The 23,969-nt window shown below is 46.4% G+C and overlaps 1 protein-coding gene across 6 annotated transcripts in view; it reads right to left on the reverse strand.

The window, feature by feature from the left end:
* Window positions 1–23,969, reverse strand: part of LOC140385401 (uncharacterized) — a 649,931-nt gene that overhangs the window by 422,845 nt on the left and 203,117 nt on the right. For 5 of the 6 annotated variants that reach the window (XM_072467513.1, XM_072467511.1, XM_072467516.1 and 2 more), the window contains 3 exons: window positions 14,835–14,981; window positions 2,193–2,276; window positions 1,040–1,207 (listed from right to left, as the gene is read on the reverse strand). In XM_072467513.1, coding sequence (XP_072323614.1) covers window positions 1,040–1,207; window positions 2,193–2,276; window positions 14,835–14,981 — 399 coding nt within the window. The remainder of the gene's footprint in view (window positions 1–1,039; window positions 1,208–2,192; window positions 2,277–14,834; window positions 14,982–23,969) is intronic. The other variant, XM_072467512.1, reaches the window with a different exon arrangement.

Raw genomic sequence — 23,969 nt, forward strand, 5'->3', positions numbered from 1 at the left:
TATAATAATAATCTTTATTGTCACAAGTAGGTTTACATTAACACTGCAATGAAGTTACTGTGAACAGCCCCTAGTTGCCACATTCCAGCACCCATTCGGGTACACTGAGGGAGAATTCAGAATGTCCAAATTACCTAACATTTAGCACGTCTTTCGGGACTTGTGGGAGGAAACCGGAGCACCCGGAGGAAACCCACGCAGGCAGAGGGAGAACGTGCAGATTCTGCACAAACAGTGACCCAAGCCGGAAATTGAACCTGGGACCCTGGCGCTATGAAGCAACAGTGCTAACCACTGTGCTACTGTGCTGCTATATGTCACAGAATTTCCAGACTCTGACCTATTCTTGTATCCACAGAACATATATGGTTGGTTCCATTCAGTTTCTGTTCAACAGTAACCCCTATGATGTTGACAGTTGAGCAAAATTTAATGGAAGCTAACAAAAGGTATTCCGGCTGGTCAGTGATGAAATGGTATTGATGCATGCTGACAAATTGAGAACAATGCATCTGCCCAAGCTATAAAATCTACAATCAGTTAACAGAATCAGAGCTCTGCAGAAAGTATGACAATTTCACTCGCAAATTTTGGGAGGCTGAGTTCAAGTAAAGACTTTCATGAGAATATTAAAAGACAAAAAGACAATTCAATGGTTCCATTTAATAATCTTCATGTAATTTACAAAAACATTGTTTGAATCCTAATTTTAGACAGTAGAAATTCCAACTACTGTGAAAAGAAATGACAGAGAATTTTGTCCACAGAGTGTTTTGGTACTTAACCTGTAATTACATAGGCCTGATATTTTCTCAGGTCCGGTCATGTTCCGTCATTGTTTATAGAAGAAATAGCAAAGTGGATAGGAAATGTGAACTCAAAAATTAACAATGGCAAAAGTTAGTATAGAAGAGTGCTGGACATTTTTGATAATAGAAAGTAAGCCTTGTGTATGGCAAATGCATATTCTTTGTTAGAGTTTTAGCAGAGTAGATCAATACTAATGTAACAGAAACTAAGTTATTAAATCTCACCGCACCTTGCATAATGTTTCTTTCAATTTCTGATTCAGTGAATCATTTTCTTGCTGTAGCTCAGTAATAATCTGCTTTTTATGTGCAATGGTCCTATTGTTCAATTCCTGTCCTGAATGTAACGAAGATAATTCGATTTTCAAATGTTTAATGGTTTCTTCACACTGAGCCACCTGTAAAAAAATGATACCAAACTATCATCATTAAAAGTAATTTAAAAGCCAACATTTGTCTCAAAGGGATAAAACTGACAAAAGATATGGTACGGTTACTTGCAACAAATCGTGAACTGTATGGCTCGGATTTTGCAGTCAGCAGTAAAGTAATGTCTCTCGCTGCTAACTTCAAAGGAAGCTGGCCCCAGAGATCTCTTGACCTCTGTGACATACGTTTTCCCTTTTCTGGTGTCACGGTGAATTTCGTGTCAAGTCAAAAGGGTCTCCAGACATCCTGCATCGGCAAGGTCATCAAACAGGGAAAAGAGCCAATGGCAACAAACAGAAGCTAAAATCACTGATTATCCTTTATTTTTAAGTTACAGAGAGAAAAATCAATGATTGGGACCGTAATAACTTCACCAAGGCTAGTCTCCTGTCATTAACTCCCTTTTCTAAAGTAACAAAAAGGGCCACTACTGCTTCCAAACAACACTTGCGTCCCAACCCAGGGACCTACGGAGGTGCCGGACCTGATTGGACCTGCGGGTTTTAAATTCCTGCCATGCACCTCCTATCGGTCGAGCCACCGCCCGCTCAATAGGGGAATTCATATTCCACGAAGCCCACGGGGAAGTATTTTGTCGATCCCATCATAACAGGGACATAGTTACAAATGCAAGGTTATAGAAGAGTTATGTTTGGCACTGTCTTTAATTTAGAGTAAAATGCAGGAATGGGGGTGGTCATCTTATCTGTTCTGAATTCTGCTGACAGCAAGTCTCTTAGGTGTTAAATATTAAAGGGTTGTTTCACTGGAAGAATGTGCAAGGTATTCATGCCTATAATAAATGACCAAGATATCTATTCTGCTGGTGGATAACACCATTTAGAAGGTGTTCGGAATGTCAGGTTTTGCAAATTTTTATACTTTAAACTGTCTGTTTAGTTTCAAGATAAAATGAAGTTGGGAGTTTAATAGATAACTAATTAACATTCTAACCTGGATACAAGACCTGGGCGTCACTTTGTCTTGCAGATGGGCTTTAAGAAGGGGAGAGTCCATGGGAAGCCATTGTAGAATCAGCTTCCAGAAAGAGAGAGAGAAAGAGAGAAAAGGAGTTAAGTGCATTAAGTCACTATAGTTCACCATGCAAGAATGTGGGTGGGAGCTCATGCTTGGATTGAAGAAGTAGGCCAGAATTCTCCCGTTCAGAGACTAAGTGCTGATGCCGGGACTGAATCGCGAGTATTCCACGGCCCCAAAAGCGGCGTGCACAGTCGCATGGCTGCCTTGCAGGCTGCGGCAATGGTGGTCCATGCCCGTCAACTCCAATCCCATGGCCCACCTCTTTGTCACCCACCGCTACTCCCAGCGGAGATGCTGAGAAAGCTGATGGAGGAGGAGTTCTGATTTCTGTCTCGTTCTTTCTCACGCTCTTTTATCTCCTTAGCTCTGCTATCAGTCTTGCTCTTTCTCACTCTCCTTTATTTCCCAGCTCCACTCTCAAGTCTCGTTCTTTCTTGCACTCTTTCATCTCCGCGGCTCTGTTCTTAGTCACACTCTTCCTCCTGCTCTTTTAATGTCCCGGCTCCGCTCTCAGTCCTACTCTGTTGCACATCCTTTCATCTCCCCCACTTGGCTCACAATCTCGTTCTTTCTTGCACTCTTTTATCTCCCAGGCGCTACTCTTAGTCTCGTTCTTTCTCATGCTCCTTTATCCAGCCTGTTCTGCTCTCAGTCCCGTTCTTTCTAATGCTCATTTATCCAGCCTGTTCCGCTCTCAGTCTCATTCTTTCTCACACTGTTTTATCTCCCTGGCTGTTCTCTGTCTTGCTCTTTTATCTCCCTGGCTCCGCTCCCAAGTCTCACTCTTTCTCGTGCTCTTTTATCCAGCCGGCTCCACCATCAATCTCGCTCTTTGGTAGTTTCTGCCACATTTGCTGCAGAGGAATCCGTGGGCTGAAAATGTAAGATGTTAAACAATGTAATATGGCTTTCCAAAGGTTGCAGACAGATTGTCTACTTTGAACCAGCCAGGCTAAGAAATATTGGCCAGTAAAACACAAATTTAACCAACTGTCTATTAAATTTAAAAACGTAATCTATGGAACATCTATTTGAATTAAGTGCTGTCACCATTCTTGCCCCATGGTACCTGGCTGCAACACTGCTGCATACAAATGGGGAAACGAGAGTTGAATAATGAGATGTACCTAAGAGATCAGAAACCAGGGGAAGGCGAATGTGAGACCAGGAGCCCGAGGAGGAGCTGGAAACCGAAAGTGAGGAAGGAGTACTGAAATAACAGCTCCAGCAAAATTTGGGTTTAAAATATGGATGCATTGCTGTTTGAAGAATTATTTGTGTCAAAGCAGATGATTATATTTCTAACATACATTACTGTACAAGCAAATGTACATGATAAATTTAAATCAGCTAAAACACTTCCATTCATACGCGTACCAAATATACTCATGTTCACTACCATCACGCCAATTCATATTTAAAGCAAAGCCGCTTATCTCTTAACAAAGAACATCCATAACAAAATAAGGCAAACATCATTTAGAGTTCCTGCCTGGTACAGATATATTTTAAGATTCAGGTGCAAAGTACATGCTTGTAACTTAAATAAAATATTGTACATTTTCTGGAGGAGTTTTTCTGAAAACAGACAATCTTAAGATAATGTACTGTAGATCATGGCATATATGTCAATCCAGCATATAAACAACCCCACTTTCCTGGCACCAAAAATCATGCGTAGGCCTAAGCTCGGCGTGCCTTAAGTCAGCACATGGGATCAAATAGACAATGTGGCCACGCTCCCAAGGCGATGTGTGGGTGTGAAGTTTAAGCCAACCCCACACAGAGTAGCCCATGCCAGGCAAATGACAAACAGAAATTAGTCTTCCGGCACAAAAATAAAATATGAAGGTGGTTTCAAGCTAAAAGTCATAACATTTGCTAACTCCAAAATTACCAAACCATCAGACGGTGGCAAAAACACAAGTACCCATTATGTCACATGGGCAAAATGGGTGAAACACCCCTGAATTCTGGTATGGCCAGCAACCCAACAATGGACTCAAAAGGTTTGAAAACAGTTATAGTGAAAACCACACAACATGGGAGGACAAGATTCAGAGTGGCATTAGCCTGGATGGCCAACGCATCAAAATTATGGTAATTTTCAAATGTAAAACCATGCTGAAAATCAAGTTCCCTGCAAGTGTTTTGTGCATGTCTGTAACAATGGTTGTGTGGAAGAGGACGGAGTGAAGTTGTGGATTGATCATGTGTGAAATAAACTGCCCAGTGTCCTATGCAAAGAATGTGGGAGCAGAGAAAAAACACCCAAATTGCAGTTATAACAGGGATCTAACTTTTGGATGTTGGCCTCAGTAAGTCTTCAAGGATGATGTTCATGGACTTCTGGTGGCGTCTGCGAGCGGAGCGGCCGCGTTCGGAAGAAGCTCCCACCGGTCTTTTTCGGGGGGTTCCCTGAAAATAAACCTCTCAGGGTTGGCCCTGCCTCCCTCACCCTGTGCTAGCATCAAGGCTCCGTTTCACGGAGCGGGTGGGTTAAAAAGGCGGGAGGCAAGTGACTGGTCCCGGTGGGTTCGGCGGGGTGGCTGCACGTGGAGGAGGAGCGGGGATCGTGACTTTGTTCCCCAAGGAGCATCCTGAAAGCCGAAGGTCTTAAAGTGCACGGAGAGGAAAGGAGAAAACTTTTTTCTGTTTTTTCTCTCTCCTGAAAACTTGAAGGAAGCAGCAGGGGCGGAGCCAAGCGGAGGCCGAGGCGGCAGGCCCAAAGCCATGGCGCGATGTAGGTGAGGTGTCCCACATCGGATGGCTCCCACCTAGAATGTGGTAAGAAGACTGAAACCCGGTCCCAGGGAAATTCTGGAGGTATAAAAAAAAAAGAGAAAGAAGTTTTAAAGAAATTTGAGATTGAAGAAGGAAGGAAGAATGAGAAAAAGGAAAAATAATAAGCCGTTAAAGGATGCGATAAGCAGCGTCGAGGAAAGGAGGAAACGCGGGCTCGCCGTTGAATGAAAAGACGAGCACAATTTCTGACAAGTTGGCGGAGGCCGGACCGCTTGGTGGGGCTGCACTACTTACAGTGGAGAAGATGACCAAGGTGATGGCGGTGGAGCTAGAAAAGCAGTTTGCAAGGCACATGGAGGCTATGAGGAAGGAGACGGTGGTCGCATTGAAGTCATTGGTGGAGGAGGCAATCGCCCCGGTGAGGGTAGCTGTGGCAAAGACATCGGCCGAGGTGAGAGAGCTGGGCGAGAAGATTAAGGAAGTGGAAGAGGCCGTGTCGCAGCACAGCGACATGCTCACCTCGATGGGGGACGAGCTGCAGAGGGCGGTGGAGGTCAACAGAGGGCTCCGAGCAAAGCTTGAGGACTTCGCAAACCGCTCAAGGTGGCACAATCTAAGAATTGTGGGCTTGCCCGAAGGGATAGAGGGTCCAAGGCCAACAGAGTACTTCACTAAGAAGTTGGCGAAGCTGATGGGGGAGGGTGAGAACCCCTCTCAGTATGAACTGGACCGAGCTCATCGGTCATTAAGGCCGAAGCCCAAAGTGAATGAGCCGCCAAGAGCCGTAAGTACTGCATGAAGGAGAGGGTGTTAAGCTGGGTGAAGCAGAAGCGTGAGGTGCAGTGGGATGGTGCCAGAGTTCAAATCTACCAGGCCTTGACGGTTGAGTTGGCAAAAAGACGAGCAACATTCGGGCGAGTGAAGGCGGCACTGTACAAGAAGGGGGTGCGATTTGGTATGGTATACACAGCGAAGCTGAGGGTGACGTATGGTGCCAAAGACTTTTATTTCGAGGCGGCTGAGGCGTTCGTGAGGGCAGAAGGCTTGGGACAGACGTGAGGAGCGGAGCTGGAAAATGTATAAATGTTATAACTTTCTGTTTACTGACGTGTATTGTAATTTACTTCTCTTCACATTGTTACAGAGTTCAAGTTATTAGTTGGGTTGATTGGCATTCTGTGTTGCGACGGTTATATCTTAGTTTAGTGAATTGTATGGGTTGGATTGTTGTTTTTGTTGTTTCTTTCTCTGGGACTGGGTGGGAGGGGACGGTATACCTTGGCGGGGGGAGCCACCCGCGCTAGCTAAATAAAGTCGGGGGGTGAGGTGAGAGGAGGGCTGTGGACATTGGAGCCTGATTGGCAGGTTTCAATGGGCCTACAAGGCGAGCGAGGGGAGGGGGAAGGGATTGCTGCTGGGAGATGTTTTCTCGAGATGAAATGTAGGGGGGGGGGGGGGGTTTGGGAGGGGGGGGGTGGAAGGGGTTCGATGTTAATAATGGATAGGGGTGGGTCAGGATTATGGGGCAGGGCCCAGTGGTATAATGATGGTGGATCAGAAGGGTGGGGGGGTGAGAGACCCCCAGTTAGGATAGTCACGTGGAACGTGAGGGGGTTAGAAGGTCCGGTCAAGAGGTCAAGGGTGCTTGCGCATCTTAAAAGTTTGAAAGCAGATGTAGCAATGCTGCAGGAGACTCACTTGAGGGTGAAGGACCAGGTGGGACTTAAAAAGGGCTGGGTTAGTCAGGTGTTTCACTCTGGACTTGACGGAAGGGCTCGAGGGATAGCGGTAATGGTCAGCAAAAGAGTACGCTTCCAGATGGAGAAGGTGGTGGCAGATCAGGGGGGTAGATGTGTGATTGTGACAGGGGCACTGGAGGGGAGGTTAGTGGCGCTGTTAAGTGTATATGGCCCCAATTGGGACGATGTGTAATGAAATAAAATGAAAATCGCTTATTGTCACAAGTAGGCTTCAATGAAGTTACTGTGAAAAGCCCCTAGTCACCACATTCCGGCGCCTGTTTGGGGAGGCTGTTGCGGGATTCGCAAAGAAGGTGTTTGTGGCCAACCCCGACTTGGACACACAGGAACTGATAGCGGGGGGGGGGGACTGGAACTTGGTGCAGGAGCCAAGGTTGGACAGGTCACAGCCGTTCACACTGGTCCCATCAGGGGGGGGCGAAGGCGTCAGCTGGGCTAATGGTGGAAATGGGGGGGGTGGACCTTTGGAGGTTTCTACACCCGAGGGAGCGGGAGTACTCGTTTTTCTCAGCTGTCCATAAGGTATATTCGCGGATTGACTTTTTCGTGGTGGGGAAGGCTTTGTTGGCTGGGGTTAAGGGGTCAGAATACTCGGCAATTGCAGTGTCAGATCATGCTCCACATTGGGTGGATATGGTGCTGGAGAAGGGGGTAGTGCAGAGGCCGGGGTGGAAGTTAGATGTGGGACTTTTGGGGGACCAAGTGTTCTGTGAGAAAATTGAAAAGGTAATTAAGAAATATGTAGGTTTCAACTGTACGGGTGAGGTGTCGAAGGCGGTCGCCTGGGAGGCTCTAAAGGCGGTGGTGAGGGGGGAGGTGATCTCATAAAAGGCCAGGGTGGACAAAGAGGAGAGGTTGGAGCACCAGAGGGTAATAGATGAGATGTTGGAGGTAGATCGGAGTTATGCAGAGGATGGGGACCCAGCAAAGCTGGAAAAGAGGAAGGAACTGCAGGCGAGCTTTGACCGACTATCTACCAGGAAGGCGGTGCGCTAACTGAGACGAGCAAGGGGTGCAGTTTACGAACATGGAGATAAGGCGGGGCGTTTGTTAGCAGGTCAGCTCCGGAGGGAAGCAGCGGCAAGGGAAATTGTGCAGGTGAGGGATAGGGCAGGGAAGTTGGTGGTGGCGCCGGATCTGGTTAACAAGGTTTTTGAGGAATTTTATGAGAGGTTGTACAGGTCAGAGCCACCCGGGGAGACCGTGACATGCAGGAATTTCAAGATGGGTTGGAGTACCCGAAGTTAGGGGAGCGGGACAGGGCTGCATTAGAAGGAGCGATAGTGGAGCAGGAGATAAAGGATGCGATTGGCAGGATGCAGTCGGGGAAGGTGGCAGGGCTGGATGGGTTTCCGGTGGAATATTATAAAAAATTCAAGGATAAGCTGGCACCCCTGATGGTGGGGATGTTTGAAGAGGCGATAGGGAAAGGGATGTTGCCACAATCCTTGGGGCAGGCATCAATTTCCCTGTTGCTAAAAAAAGATAAGGATCCGACGGAGTGTGGGTCGTATAGGCCTATATCACTTCCGAATGTGGATACAAAAGTATTGGCGAAGGTACTGGCGGGTAGGCTGGAGGAGTGCCTCCCAAAGGTGAGAGGTGAAGATCAGATGGGGTTCGTGAAAGGGAGGCAGCTCTTTCCAAACATTAGAAGGGTATTAGAAGCCAGATCGAGAGTCCCGCATGGTATGTTGCCTGCCCGGTGCTAGGGTGAGGGACATCTCTGATCGGCTTGAAAGGATTTTGGAGAGGGAGGGGGCGGATCCAGTTGTTGTGGTCCACGTTGGGATTAACAACATAGGTAAGACTAGGAAAGAGGACCTGTTTGGGGATTATCAAACACTAGGGACTAAATTAAAGAACAGGTCCTCCAGGGTTATAATCTCTGGATTACTACCCAAGCCACGTGCCAATTGGCATAGGGTTGAGAAAATTAGGGAAGTTAACACGTGGCTAAAGGAGTGGTGCGGGAAAGAGGGATTCCATTTCATGGGGCATTGGCATCAGTACTGGGGAAGGAGGGACCTGTACCATTGGGACGGTCTTCACCTGAGCCATTCTGGGACCAGTGTTCTAGCGAATGGGATAAATAGGTTGGTCACAAGGATTTTAACTAGCAAGTTGGGGGGAAGGGAAGTGTAAAGCTATGGACAGTATAATGGTTAATGGAGATCAAGGCAGCAGGTTACATGACAGGTTATTATGTAGAGATATGGGTTCAAAGACAAGGAAAATTAGGAGAAAGGGTAAGAGGAAAAACAAATTGCGAAAAGTTACCGATCAAGGTGTTAGGATTCATAACAAAGACATAAAAAACAGCATAAGTGTACTTTACCTGAATGCTCGTAGTATACGAAATAAGGTAAATGAGTTGATGGCGCAAATCATCGTGAATGACTATGATTTAGTGGCCATTACTGAAACATGGTTAAAAGATGGTCACGACTGGGAGTTAAATATCCAAGGGTATCAGACTATACGAAAGGATAGAATGGACGGTAAGGGCGGTGGTGTAGCTTTGTTGTTTAAGGATGGCATCCGGGCAATAGTAAGGGATGATATTGGTGCTATGGAGGACAAGGTTGAATCAATTTGGGTGGAAATCAGGAATAGTAAGGCGAAAAGATCACTGATAGGAGTAGTCTATAGGCCACCAAATAGTAACAGGATGGTAGGGCAGGCAATAAGCAAAGAAATAACGGATGCATGTAGAAATGGTACAGCGGTTATCATGGGAGATTTTAATCTGCATATCGATTGGTTTAACCAGGTTGGTAAAGGCAGCCTTGAGGAGGAGTTTATAGAATGTGCCCGGGATAATTTCCTGGAACAGTATGTAATGGAACCTACAAGGGAACAAGCGGTCCTAGATCTGGTCCTGTGTAATGAGGCAGGATTGATTAATGATCTCATAGTTCGGAATCCTCTTGGAAGGAGCGACCACAATATGGTGGAATTTAAAATACAGTTGGAGGATGACAAGGTAAAATCAAACACTAGTGTTTTGTGCTTAAACAAAGGCGATTACAATGGGATGAGAGAAGAACTAGCTAAGGTAGACTGGGAGCAAAGACTTCATGGTGAAGCAGTTGAGGAACAGTGGAGAACCTTCCGAGCGATCTTTCACAGGGTTCAGAAAAGGTTCATACCGACAAAACAGAAAGACGGTAGAAAGGGGAAAAAATCGACCGTGGATATCTAAGGAGGTGAGGGAGAGTATCAAATTGAAGGAAAAAACATACAAAGTGGCAAAAATTAGTGGGAGACTAGAGGACTGGGAAGTCTTTAGGGGACAACAGAAAGCTACTAAAAAAGCCATAAAGAAGAGTAAGGTAGACTATGAAAGTAAACTGGCTCAGAACATAAAAGCAGATAGTAAAAGCTTCTACAAATATATAAGACAAAAAAGAGTGGCTAAGGTAAATATTGGTCCTTTGGAAGATGAGAAGGGAGATTTAATAATAGGAAACGGGGAAATGGCTGAGGAGCTGAACAGGTTTTTTAGGTCAGTCTTCACAGTGGAGGACACAAATAACATGCCAGTGACTGATGGAAATAAAGATATGATAGGTGAGGACCTGGAGATGATTGTAATCACTAAGGAGGCAGTATTGGGAAAGCTAATGGGGCTAAAGGTAGACAAGTCTCCTGGCCCTGATGGGATGCATCCCAGAGTGTTAAAAGAGATGGCTAGGGAAATTGTAAACGCACTAGTGATAATTTATCAAAATTCACTAGACTCTGGGGTGGTCCCAGAGGATTGGAAAGTAGCAAACGTGACACCACTGTTTAAAAAAGGAGGTCGGCAGAAAGCGGGTAATTATAGGCCGGTAAGCTTAACTTCGGTTGTAGGGAAAATGCTGGAATCTATCATTAAGGAGGAAATAGCGGGGCACCTGGAGGGAAATTGTCCCATTGGGCAGACGCAGCATGGGTTCACAAAGGGTAGGTCGTGTCTGACTAATTTGGTAGAATTTTTTGAGGACGTGACCAGTGCAGTAGATAATGGGGAGCCAATGGATGTGGTACATCTGGATTTCCAGAAAGCTTTTGACAAAGTGCCACACAAAAGGTTGCTGCATAAACTAAAGATGCATGGCATTGAGGGTAAAGTGGTAGCATGGGTAGAGGATTGGTTAACTAACAGAAAGCAGAGAGTGGGGATAAATGGGTGTTTCTCTGATTGGCAACCTGTAACAACTAGTGGGGTCCCTCAAGGATCAGTGTTGGGCCCGCAGTTGTTCACAATTTACATAGACGATTTGGAGTTGGGGACCAAGTGCAATGTGTCAAAGTTTGCAGACGACACTAAGATGAGTGGTAAAGCAAAAAGTGCAGAGGATACCGGAAGTCTGCAGAAGGATTTGGATAGGTTAGGTGAATGGTCTAGGGTCTGGCAGATGGAATTCAATGTTGCCAAGTGTGAGGCTATCCATTTTGGGAGGAATAACAGCAGAATAGATTATTATTTAAACGGTAAGATGTTAAAACATGCTGCTGTGCAGAGGGACCTGGGTGTGCTGGTGCACGAGTCGCAAAAAGTTGGTGTGCAGGTGCAACAGGTGATTAAGAAGGCTAATCGAGTTTTGTCTTTCATTGCTAGAGGGATGGAGTTCAAGACTAGGGAGGTTATACTGCAATTGTATCGGGTGTTGGTGAGGCCGCATCTGGGGTATTGTGTTCAGTTTTGGTCTCCTTACCTGAGAAAGGACATATTGGCACTGGAGGGAATGCAGAGGAGGTTCACTAGGTTGATCCCAGAGTTGAGGGGATTAGATTATGACGAGAGGTTGAGTAGACTGGGACTGTACTCATTGGAGTTTAGAAGGATGCGGGGGGATCTTATTGAAACATATAAAATTATGAAGGGACTAGATAGGATAGATGCGGGCAGGTTGTTTCCACTGGTCGGGGAAAGCAGAACTAGGGGGCACAGCCTCAAAATAAGGGGAAGTAGATTTAGGACGGAGTGTAGGAGGAACTTCTTCACCCAAAGGGTTGTGAATCTCTGGAATTCCTTGCCCAGTGAAGCAGTTGAGGCTCCTTCTTTAAACGTTTTAAAGAAAAAGATAGATACCTTTCTAAAGAATAAAGGAATTCGGGGATATGGTGTACGGGCCGGAGAGTGGAGCTGAGTCCACAAAGATCAGCCATGATCTCATTAAATGGCGGAGCAGGCTCGAGGGGCCAGATGGCCTACTCCTGTTCCTAGTTCTTCTGTTCTTATGTATGAATGTCGTTATGGCACCAGCAGGGGGGAAGGAAACAGAGGTGGCTGTGGCATTGGACACTGAGAAGGCGTTCGACTGGGTAGAATGGGGGTACTTGATGGCAGTTCTGGAGCGGTTTGGGATTGGACCAAGATTTGTGAATTGGGTAAAGCTACTATACAAGGTGCCGAGGGCGAGTGTCCGCACAGACAACATCAGCTCGAGATACTTTTCTCTCCACCGTGGGACTAGGCAGGGATGTCCTACGGAACCCCTGCTGTTTGCACTCGCGATTGAGCCGTTGGCCATCGCATTAAGAAGTTCGGGGGTATGGAAAGGAATAGTGTGGGGGGGGGGAATAGAGCATAGGGTGTCCTTACATGTCGATGACTTGCTGTAGTACGTGTCGGAACCGAGTGTGTCGATAGGGGGAATATTGGAGCTGTTTCGAGCGTTTGGGTCTTTCTCGGGGTACAAGCTGAATCTAGACAAGAGTGAGTATTTTGTGGTATCTCGGCCGGGTGTGGGGCAGGGGTGGGGGGGGCTGCCATTCCGTAGGGCAGGGACTCACTTTATGTACCTGGGGTGCAGGTTGCCCGGGTGTGGGGGGGGGGGGGGGCTCCGCAGGTACAACGTACAACATTTCTAGTTTGGTGGGGAGAGTGAAAGCTGATCTGGCAAGGTGGGATGGTCTTGCTCTGTCACTGGTGGGTCGGGTACAGGCGATTAAAATGAACGTGTTGCCACGATTTCTGTTTATTTTTCAATGCCTGCCGATTTTCGTGCCAAAGGCTTTTTTCAGAGAGATTGAGGGAAGGATTACGTCGTTCATATGAGAAGGGAAGGTGGCCAGAGTTAAAAAGGTGCTACTACAGAGGGGAAGGCAGGAACCAGGGGCGAAATTCTCCATCCCACCGCGCCACATTTCTGCCCCGACCCTCCGGCGGGATGCTCCGTTACACCGGCCGGTCAATGGGGTTTCCCATTGTGGGGCAGCCCCACGCCGTCGGGAAACCCCCAGGCGCCGGCAAAACGGAGACTCCCGCCGGCGGAGAATGACGCCCCTGATGTATTACTACTGGGTGGCGAATGTGGAGAAGGTGTGGAGCTGGGTCAGAGGGGTTGATTCCCAGTGGGTCAGAATGGAGGAGAGTTTGTGCAGGGGGTCGGGATTGAAAGCACTGGCAACAGCACCGCTCCCGATAGCCCTGGGTAAGTACTCAGGGAGTCCGGTAATAATAGCTTCATTGAGAATTTGGGGGCAGTTTCGCCAACACTTCAGGTTGGGGGCAGGGTCAAGGGAAATGCCGATTCGGGGGGGACCACAGATTTGAGCCAGGGAGGTGGGATGGAAATGTTCGGAAATGGGAGGAGAACGGGATTAAGACACTGAAGGATTTGTTTCTTAGGGGTCGGTTTGCAGGATTGAAGGAGCTGGAAGCGAAGTATGGGCTGGAGCAGGGGGAAATGTTTAGATACATGCAGGTTCGAGATTTTGTCAGAAAGGAGATACTGAACTTCCCGGAGGAGCCGGCCTCCACATTGCTGGAGGAGGTGCTGACGACAGGGGGACTGGAGAAAGGGGTGGTGTCAGAGGTCTACGGAGCTATTTAAGAGGAGGAGAAGGCAACGCCGGAAGGGATCAAAGCAAAGTGGGAGGAAGAGTTGGGAGAGGATATGGAGGAGGGGTTCTGGTGTGAGGTGCTCCAGAGAGTGAATGCCTCCACCTCGTGCGCGAGGTTGGGGCTGATACAGCTGAAGGTGGTATACAGAGCACACCTCACGAGGGCAAGGATGAGCCGATTCTTTGAAAGAGTAGAAGATGTGTGTGAACGTTGTTAGGGGGGGGTGAAGTGTGTGAACGTTGTGGGGGGGCGCGGTCACCATGTTCATATGTTTTGGTCCTGTCCAAAGCTAGAGGATTACTGGAAGGAGGCTTTTAGGATAATTTCAAAAGTGGTGCACGTGAAACTGGACCCGGGCCCCTGGGAGGTCATATTCGGGGTGTCGGACCAGCCAGGGTTGGAAACGGGTGCGGAGGCAGATGATGTAGCCTTCGCCTCGTTGATCGCCCAAAGGCGGATCCTGATGGATTGGAGGGCAGCCTCTCCATCCTGTGCCCTGGCGTGGCGGGGGGATCTGGTGGAATTCTTGACTCTTGAGAAGGTTAAGTTTGAACTGAGGGAAAGGATGGAGGGGTTCTACAATTCATGGGCATTATTCATCATGCACTTTCAAGAACTGGATAACATCGAACATTAGTTGGGGGGGTGGGTGGGAGGGTTGGGGGGAGGGGGGCCGTGGGGTTAATGGTGGCCATGGGTGATTCCTGATTCCTTTTTGTCAGTTGTTTATGTGAACATGTGGGCGAATGTTTTGGGTTTGGTGGGAGGATGGGATCATTGTTATTGATATGGGGATTGACATATTTGTTACTGATTATTGTTTATTACTGATTATTGTTTATTGTTTGTGGGTGTAAATTTGGGAGAAAATGCGAAAAAGGAGAATAAAGAAATATATTTTTTTAAAAGGATGATGTTCACAAGTCAACAAAAATGTGTCACACTGATTTAATTTGAATTATCGATGTTATCTTTTTCATATTTTGAAACACCAACAATTCACATTTCATATTCGGCGTATAACTCATTTTAGGAGGATTTTTCAAGGGGGTCAGAGGTCACTTTACACAATGTAATCCACAGTAGTTACACAAAGTGACAAAGAAGTGAACTTATCCATTTCACAACATTAATGCCGTAATGGTGTTAAACAATAGTATTTCCATAATGCAGTTATAATGCCTTTGTTTAAAAACAGTATTCTTGTTTTACCTGAGTAGACATTTCCCTTTCTGCAATCATGGCAGCTTGAAGGTCCTGTTCTAAAGAATGAATCATCTGCTGATGCTTATCAACTATATTAACTGAAGCCACGTATTTCAGATGTTGTTGTTCCAGCAGCTTTTCTTGATGCTGAATCTAAAGTAAATTTCAAAAAGTTGTTCAATTACAAGTTTTATATTTGCACAATCACATCAGTTCAGCAACATGAAACAGAAAGATCTACGGTAGCTTGAATTAGTGACCCTAACTAAAAATTGAAGGAAATTGGCTTAAACAGAGCATAAACACCAGTGTGGATTGGAGGGGCTGAATGGCGTGTTTCTGTGCTGTATATTCAATGTAATTTTACATAGTTTTATAGTGCTCAGAATAATAAAAATGAACTACATTCAGAAAAAATTGTATTTAATTTTTACCACAAAAAGCTTAAATAAATAATAATCTTTATTAGTGTCACAAGTAGGCTTACATTAACACTGCAATGAAGTTACTGTGAAAATCCCCTGGTTGCCACATTCGGGCACCTGTTTGGGTAAACTGAGGGAGAATTCAGAATGTCCAATTCACCTAACAAGCACATCTTTCGGGTCTTGTGGGAGGAAACCAGAGCACCCAGAGGAAACCCACGCAGACACGGGAAGAACGTGCAGACTCCACATCAACTACTCTGATTGTTTTCAATGTAATAGCAACATTTGAGTCAAGCCAGTCACTGAAATGCAAAATAAAATATGGAAAGCAATTAGCTTCAAGGCTTTGGGCGCAAAAAAACAGAAAGGAACTCATACTGCTCCTGTATATACTATTGGGTTGATCTCTAAACACAAATATAGGCATGGAGTTTCCCAAGATCACGCTGATATTAAACTCACCCAAAATTGGCTAAATCAACATAAAATATCGAGGAATTTTAAGTTCCACAAACTATTGCCCTAGTTTTTTAAAAATTGCACTGCAAATAGCACACATATATCAAATTTATAAAAACAATCAGAACAGCTTCAAAAGGGTTTTGTAAACCAGCTGTTCTGAAAAGCATGCATGCTGTTTACAAAGGGTGGTGACAATCTGTTAACTAAAGTGTCCTGTTACTGACCGTGTGCTCCAGTTTACTTAAAAAAAACAAATATCTTCAAGAGCAAACAATCTCTTTTTTAAAAAAAAGTAGAACTGATTTATTAGAAGGCTCGGGGAGGGGAAAGAATAAATAAACCTCTGCACACTGCTTCTGCGGTTTATCTCTTGCCTAAGGTTTTGTCGTTGTCATTACTATAGCACCCGGACATTTAATAAGCATTTGGGTCATGGCCTACATCCTGTAAACTCCCTTTTTATGCCAATCTCATTCTATTCCTTTCAATAGCTCGTTTCCACAGATCGCCAAAAGACTTTGGATCTTGATGCACTGCCACAACTTTCCAAAATTACACATTTCAAACCGCAGTGATAGCCATGCTGCACTATCCTCCACTCTGACATCTTGCCTATTTTCTGACGGTCTCCAATTACCAGCGAAACAAAATAAAGTTCTTCAGTTTTCACTCCATGTGCCACAAGATCCTTAAGAAAATTTCTTGAGCAACCAGACCACTATTCCTCTGAAGACACACCCTGCTTTCACAGAGTGGTCCCAAGATCTCAATGTATTGTCATTTAGAAGCACCCAGAGAATACAAGAACAGAGGAGGTAACAAACAGCAGACTTGTTTTTCTTTCCATTGAGTAAGTGGCCCTTAAGCTTCTAAGTCACTAGAAATCTATATTCTGATAAAGTCAAGGTCTGATCAATAGGTGAATACTATCTTAACAGCAATGTGGTTGATTCTTCTTTTCTCAATTCAGGGCATACAACACATAGCAGTCTAGCAAGTGACACCCATATTCATACCATATATACCCAACGCTGGACTAGATGCTCTGATTAAAAATGCCTAATCAATAAATTAATTAAAAGTAATAAAACTGCACCGGTTCACCAGTCTTAAATACTTTTTTTATAAATGTTTTTTATTGGATTTTTGAACAAAGTATATTTGCCGTTATGTACACAGGATATGATACAGTCTTAAATACTTAATGGAATACTTTTTAATGCAAAATACTACTTTTAAATTACATTCTATAACACTGTCCAATTGTACAAGTTCAGCCAAAAAATTTGACAATAAGGAAATAAGTTTGAGCAGACAATGGTGCAAAAATTCAATTGCAAAACCATCACCATTTGAGTGCAACTTGTGCCTGGATCACAATTGCACCTTAAACAAAAACGCTTGGGTACAACAATTGATACAAACAAATTAAAGAAGCACAAAAATTCAATTATTGCATGAAGTGCATTTCTTTTGAGTAACTATACAGAACAGAATCTAGATAGTTTCAAGGAACTGTGCCAGCTCAGACATTTTCTGCACAGAAAGAAGGTCCTTTGGCATCATAACCAAAAAAGATTGTGAATAAAAGTAAGCAAATTTAGTCCAATCTATTTGACAAGTACGTTACATTCAGCAACACATATTCCATAAAAAAGGAGGATTTTGCTGGAGTAGGGACAACTGTATTTTAACATATTTATGGATCATGTGTCATGAAACAAGCTAGATAAAACAATTTTGCCGTAAATACATGAATGATTAATATTATTTCCAAAAACATACACTGTCATTAACATCATTATCAACTATTTAAAAATCTGAAATTGCAATAAGGAATCAGTAAATGGTAAAAATATGCTTTAAATCGAGGCATTTCTAAAATAAAACAGGTCGGATTTTCATTATAGAGGCGGGTAGTTAGGGGAAATTTTCTGGCTCACATGCCCCCCTCAAAAAAAATGCTCTAAAAGGTGCGACTTCCGTTCTGGGTGTAGGTGTGGGATAGAGCTGGGCCCAAGCATCTGGACACAGATTGGAGAGGGCCACAGGAACTGCTGAGTGTTGAGGCACAAAATAAAGTTCTAAATACTTATGATATACTTCATGAAACACAAACACATTTATGAAAATCCATTCAAAATATTTAAATCCCCTCAAGTACTTAATATGCTATAAAACAAACATTTAAATTCATAACACCATATTAAAACCATTTCATTCTTTAATAACGACTTTAAGTTATCAATCAAACTGTGAACGTACACTGTGTTAATAACAGACAGTGGAAACAGTAAGAATGCTATAATGATATGTATGTATTGGGGTTGGTTCAATTCCAACTGTGTTGGAATTGATAGCAGTTCAGATTATGTCAACAAATATCTTGAAACGGCTAGGACTGGTCTTTTTTACTTTTGCAGACACAGGCAGGCAGTTTACTTCAAAACTTAAAGTATAAGATACTTAAATAACTTGACAGCTCAACAGTTCCATGCATCTTATCCATCCTTCATGAGCATTTACCTCTTCACCATAAAGTCATGGAACACATATTGCTGGTTGAGGACATTCCTGGAGTGAAAATTGGATCTACGCGTCCTATGCACTCATTTAAATAGCGCATCAGATTTGTAATTTATGCCCGTGTGCTTCACGCTTTTCCCATTTCCTCTTTCATAATAATAATCTTTATTGGTGTCACAAGTAGGCTTATATTAACATGGCAACGAGGTTACTGTGAAACTCCCTTGGTTGCCATACCACGGCACCTTTTCGTGTTCACGGAGGGAGAATTCAGAATGTCCAAATTACCTAGTCAGCACGGCCAGGATTCTCCCCCAACCGGTGAGCAGGCTGTACCGGCGCCAAAGAGTGGTGTGAACCACTCCGCACTAGGGCAGCGCTGGAGTGGTTGGTGCCGCGCCAACCAGCGCCGAAGGCCCACCGTCGGCCGGCATGAGTTGACCCATGCGCAGGAGCACCAGCGTGTTCTGACGCAGGAGCACCAGTGTGTTCTGGCACAAGAGCGCCAGCTTTACAGAGGCCGGCGCGGAGGGAAAGAGTGCCCCCACGGCACAGGCCTGCCCGCGAATCGGTGGGCCCCAATCGCGGGCAGGCCACCGTGGAGCCCCCCCCCCCCCCCCCCCCCCCGGGGCCGGATCCCCCAGCACCCCCCGGGGACTCCGCAGGCCGCCCTTAGAGCCAGGTCCCACCAGTATGTCCCTGTGTATTTCACTCCGGCTGGATATTCCAAAAACGGGCAGCCGCTCAGCCCATCGGAGAATCGCTGGGGGAGGCCACTGCCAACGGCCCCCGACTGGCGCGACATGATCCCTGCCCACGCCGAAAAACCGGCGCTGGAGAATTCGGCAGCCGGCGTCGGAGAGGCGGGATTCACGCACCCACCCGGCTATTCTCCGACCCAGCGGGGCCGGAGAATCCCATCCCACGTCTTTCGGGACTAGTGGGAGGAAACCGGAGCACCCGGAGGAAACCCACGCAGACACGGGGAGAACGTGCAGACTCCGCACAGACAGCGACCCAGCCAGGATTTGAACCTGGGACCCTGGCGCTGTGAAGCCACAGTGCTAACCCTGTGTTACCGTGCTGGCCATATTCCACTCCTTACAAATTCCACTCTGAACCCAAGTTAGTGTCTGTGAATTTCTCCTCAGAATTTCCCAAATGATGATTACATGAGTTTCCAAACTCCACTCCCAAATCATGCTTTAAAACCTTTTCTCATAATAATGCTTTCCCTTCGCGGTATGCATTCTGAAATTCAGTCCAGGTTTTATGAAAGACTCTTTTAACCCAAACTTCCGCTCCACTTTTAACAGCGAATCCAGACCAGGATGTTACAGCTTTTATGTTTCTTTTGTCTTTACTGCTTTTATACAAATACTGAGATCCAACAACTGATTTCCATAGTTATTTCAACTCACGTTCCATATGTGGTAGTAAAATCTCACAAACCTGAAAATCAGTTCAGATATCTGTCTGGAATCTGAGCTTTTATTATCACAAGTATGCTTACATACACTCAACACTCTCTGTCATTACTGAACAGTTTTCTGTTCTAGTGCCTTTAACCGGAGACTTCTTGGAAACTTCTCTTCATTTCTCTAGTTTCCTTAATTAGCTCCTCTTCAGATCGCTGCACTTGTTTCCTTACCGATTACTTCATGGTATGGTTTATCTTCTAACAAAACTGAGAAAGATGTTCTCTCTTTAACCTTCTGAAACCCACTGATTTTTCGTGAGCTGTGAGCGCTGCCTTCTCTCTCACATTTCTCCAACTGCAATTAAATTAGCTAAACTAAAACTTCAAAAGATTCTGTACCTTACAAGGCTCCAGTTGCAAAGTAACACCCACATGTCTTTTAGTTATTATTCACCCTGTAGCCCTCTCGAGGCACAACAGAAACACAGTTGGAATTGAACCAACCCCAATACATACAAACACCTTTATTCAACATGAATCTAGCTATAGGTTTTAATCTTCCAGACGCAGAAACGAAACCCCATGCCTTATACAACTATACCTTATTTATAATGTTTACCAATACAAATATAAATCCCGTAAAATGATCTCTATTCTCCCAACAGGTTGCTCATGTTCAGCCCTACAACAGCTGGTAGTCCAGATAAGAGACAGTGCATAGATCAGTTCGCTGCATTTTTCTAGCAGCTGGATGTGCGTGCTCCACAAAACCATCAGCTACTTTCCAAAATGGTGCTTCGAAAATGTGTTCCTTCTCCCTCAACCGTGATTTCCCACCTACAGTTGTGGACAGGGCCCCCAACAGTGTGTGGTCCATCTCCCGCGCCACTACCCTCGCCCCCTCCACTCCCTCCCAGAATAAGGATAGAGTCCCCCTCGTTCTCACATTTCATCCCACCAGCCCCCGTATGCAAAGCATAATCCTCCGCCATTTTCGCCAACTCCAGCGTGATGCCACCACCAAACACATCTTCCCTTCACTCCCTCTGTCAGCATTCCGCAGAGACCGTTCCCTCCTAGACAATCTAGTCCACTCTCCCATCACCCATTGCACCATGCAATCGCAGGTGTAACACCTGCCCCTTTACCTCTTCCATGCTTAACATCCCAGGCCCAAAACACTCATTCAGGTTGAGCAGCGTTTCACTTGCATCTCTTCCAATTTGGTCTACTGTATTCGCTGCTCCCAATGTGGTCACCTCTATATCGGACAGACCAAACGCAGACTGGGTGATCGCTTTGCTGAGCATCTTCGGTCTGTGCGCATTCAGGACCCTGACCTTCCTGTTGCTTGCCATTTTAACAAAAGACCCTGCTCCCATGCCCACATGTCTGTTCTTGGCCTGCTGCAATGTTCCAATCAAGGTCAACGCAAACTAGAGGAACAACATTTCATCTTTCGGTTAGGCACGCTACAGCCTTCCAGCCTGAACATCGAATTCAACGACTTCAGATGATCAGTGTCATAATATACACCTGTATACTATGGTGCAGACACACACACACACGCACACACACTGATGGACATGCAGTGGGACCAATCAGCATACACAACACCGCAGCCAATCACCAGTGAGAGCACACGCACTATAAAGACAGGGGACGGGAGAGTTCCCGCTCTTGCTAGTATCAGCCAGCTCGGAGCACAGAGCCTGCAACACAGTCATTCACCATGTGCTGAGTGCATCACCTGCTTAGGACTACGCAAGGGTCAACAGTTAAAGCTGGTATTGCATTTACCCACAGTTCAAGTATGTTAATATAGTTAACCTTATAATAAAATAGAGTTGCACCACTTCAAGTGTTGGTGACCTGTTTTTGAGCCAGAACACCCAACACATCAATCAGCTCTAACCCACCTCGACCCATTTGTTTTCATCCCATTTCATTTTAACTGTCTTTTACCATTTCTTTCTTTCTTAATATATATTTAATTTCTCCCCCCCAATCTTATCCACCTTTCCTTCACCTTTCTCCTCTTTGCTTCCCCCTTCCCCTCCCCCCACATCTACAGTTCATCCTCTGATGTTAGTTTCCCTGCTGTTTGACCTTTCACATCTTTTGTCCTCTCTGGGGACTGCCATTAGCACTCTTTCCCCTTGGTTTCTGTAGCCATTAGCACCCGGTTTCCCTGTGTTTCTGTGGCTATGACTCATCTTTCATTCTCACTCCACAGTATAAATATTTCCCACTTTCTCTGTCTGTTAGCTTTGACAAAGAGTCATCGGACTCGAAACGTTAGCTCTTTTCTCACCCTACAGATGCTGCCAGACCTGCTGAGATTTTCCAGCATTTTTTCTTTCGTTTAAGATTCCAGCATCCACAGTAATTTGCTTTTATCTACTTCTCCAGATCTTATGTTCAGAGAGTGGTCCACATCCATAAACCTATATTCTTGTTGTCCAAAGAACCCTGGGATGCACAAAACTGAGGTAGCTGAGGAAGGTAGTGAGTTGTCCCTGGATGCTCATCTTCAATCTGCAGCATGCTAGCTAAATGTATATGATTTATTTTGGCACAGATGGCAGAGTGCACTTCAGACAGATTGCCTGAAGAACACACAGCAGGAAAATCAAACCTAAAAACCTAAACCTGGCAATCTATTAATGTGGACTGGGTATCTAAACCGGTAAACTTGTGTATATCTGCATGTTTAATTAAACATTTGACAACGAGAAACATATTATTTATGGCACAAAGCAGTCCATTCAGCCCACTTTGTGTATTGTGGTCAAAAAGCAGCTACTCAGTCTAATTCCACCTACCAGCGCTCAAGTCTCTAGCCCTGTGCATTATGGCACCACCAAGCATCCTTTAAATATGATGAGGATTTTTGCCTCTCTTACCCTTTGTAGGACCGCATGGTTTCCAAACCCCCACTGCACTCTGGAGGAAAGAATTCCTTCTCAACTCCCCTCTAATCTTTCTACCAATTACTTTAAAGCCACACCACTCGGTTATTGATGACTCTGCCAAGGGAAATTAGCCCTATCTAAGGCCCTCACATGGTGACACAGTGGTTAGCACTGTTGCCTCACAGCACTAGGGACCCGGGTTCAATTCTGACCTTGGGTGGCTGTCTGTGTGGAGTTTGTATGTTCTCCCAGTATCTGCGTGGGTTTCCTCCGAGTGCTCCAGTTTCCTCCCACACTCCAAAGATGTGCAGGTTAGGCGGATTGGCCATGTTTAAATTGCCTCTTCGTGTCCAAAGATATGGGGCGCGATTCTCCACTCCCGCGCCGAAGTGCCCGCGCCGTCGTGAACGCCCTCGAGGTTCGAAACGGCCCCGATCGCGACCGATTCAGAGCCCGAAAATGGGTTAGGATCAGGGCCGCGAGAACCTCGGGGGGGCGTGCCGCGGAGGCCTCATCATCACCACGCGACGCCCGAATGACGCAGCGCTGCGCCATAAACTGCACGATCCGCGCACAGAGGACCCGGAGGAAAGGAGAGGAGATGGCTGAGCCCCGAAGAGCCGCACCGAGGTTCCGGGACACGGACCTGGACACCCTGGTGGATGAGGTGGAACGGAGAAGGGACACCCTCTGCCCAAGACGTGGGCATCGCCAGCCATCCAGCGCGGTGAGGCGCGGCTGGCGGGAGGTGGGCACCGCAGTCAGTGCTGTGGGGCAGACCCCCCCCCGACGGGGGAGCAGTGCCGCAAGAAGCTGCACGACCTCACCCGGGCTGCCAGGGTAAGTGCCATGAGGGTGCCCCCAGGCCCCCCCCCCCCCACCCCCCCCCCGAGACGGGGGGGAGTGGGCGGGGGTCAGGGGGGTTGGGAGTGTTGGGGGGGATTGGGGCATCAGGGGCGGTGCTGGGGGGGGGGGGGACCAGGGGCAGTTGTGAGTGTTGGGGGGGACTGGGGCATCAGGGGCGATGTTGGGGGGGGTCAGGGGGGTTTGGGGGGGGTCACGGTGCCCAACTATCTACTCGACCCACATGAGCCCCGGGACCACCCCTGGAGCAAAGCCATGGCGTGCTGTCTCCTGAACCAGCAACAATGTTGTCTATATCTGCATGCCCTGATGATACCCGCCTAATGGTGATGCTTTATCCAACAACCGCCCCCCCCCCCCCCCGCCAGGACAAGACAGCGCACAACCAGCGTGAGCGCATCAGAACCGGAGGGGGTTCTCCGGTCCTGCACCCCCTAACTGTTCACGAGCAGAGGGCCCTGGACCTCGCTGGGGGATCCGCCACCCGGGAGGTTGCGCCATGCCAGGTCGGGGGCGCAGAAGCAAG

The sequence above is a fragment of the Scyliorhinus torazame genome, chromosome 11, assembly GCF_047496885.1.
Source record: "Scyliorhinus torazame isolate Kashiwa2021f chromosome 11, sScyTor2.1, whole genome shotgun sequence".
NCBI classification, from domain to species: Eukaryota; Metazoa; Chordata; class Chondrichthyes; order Carcharhiniformes; family Scyliorhinidae; genus Scyliorhinus; species Scyliorhinus torazame.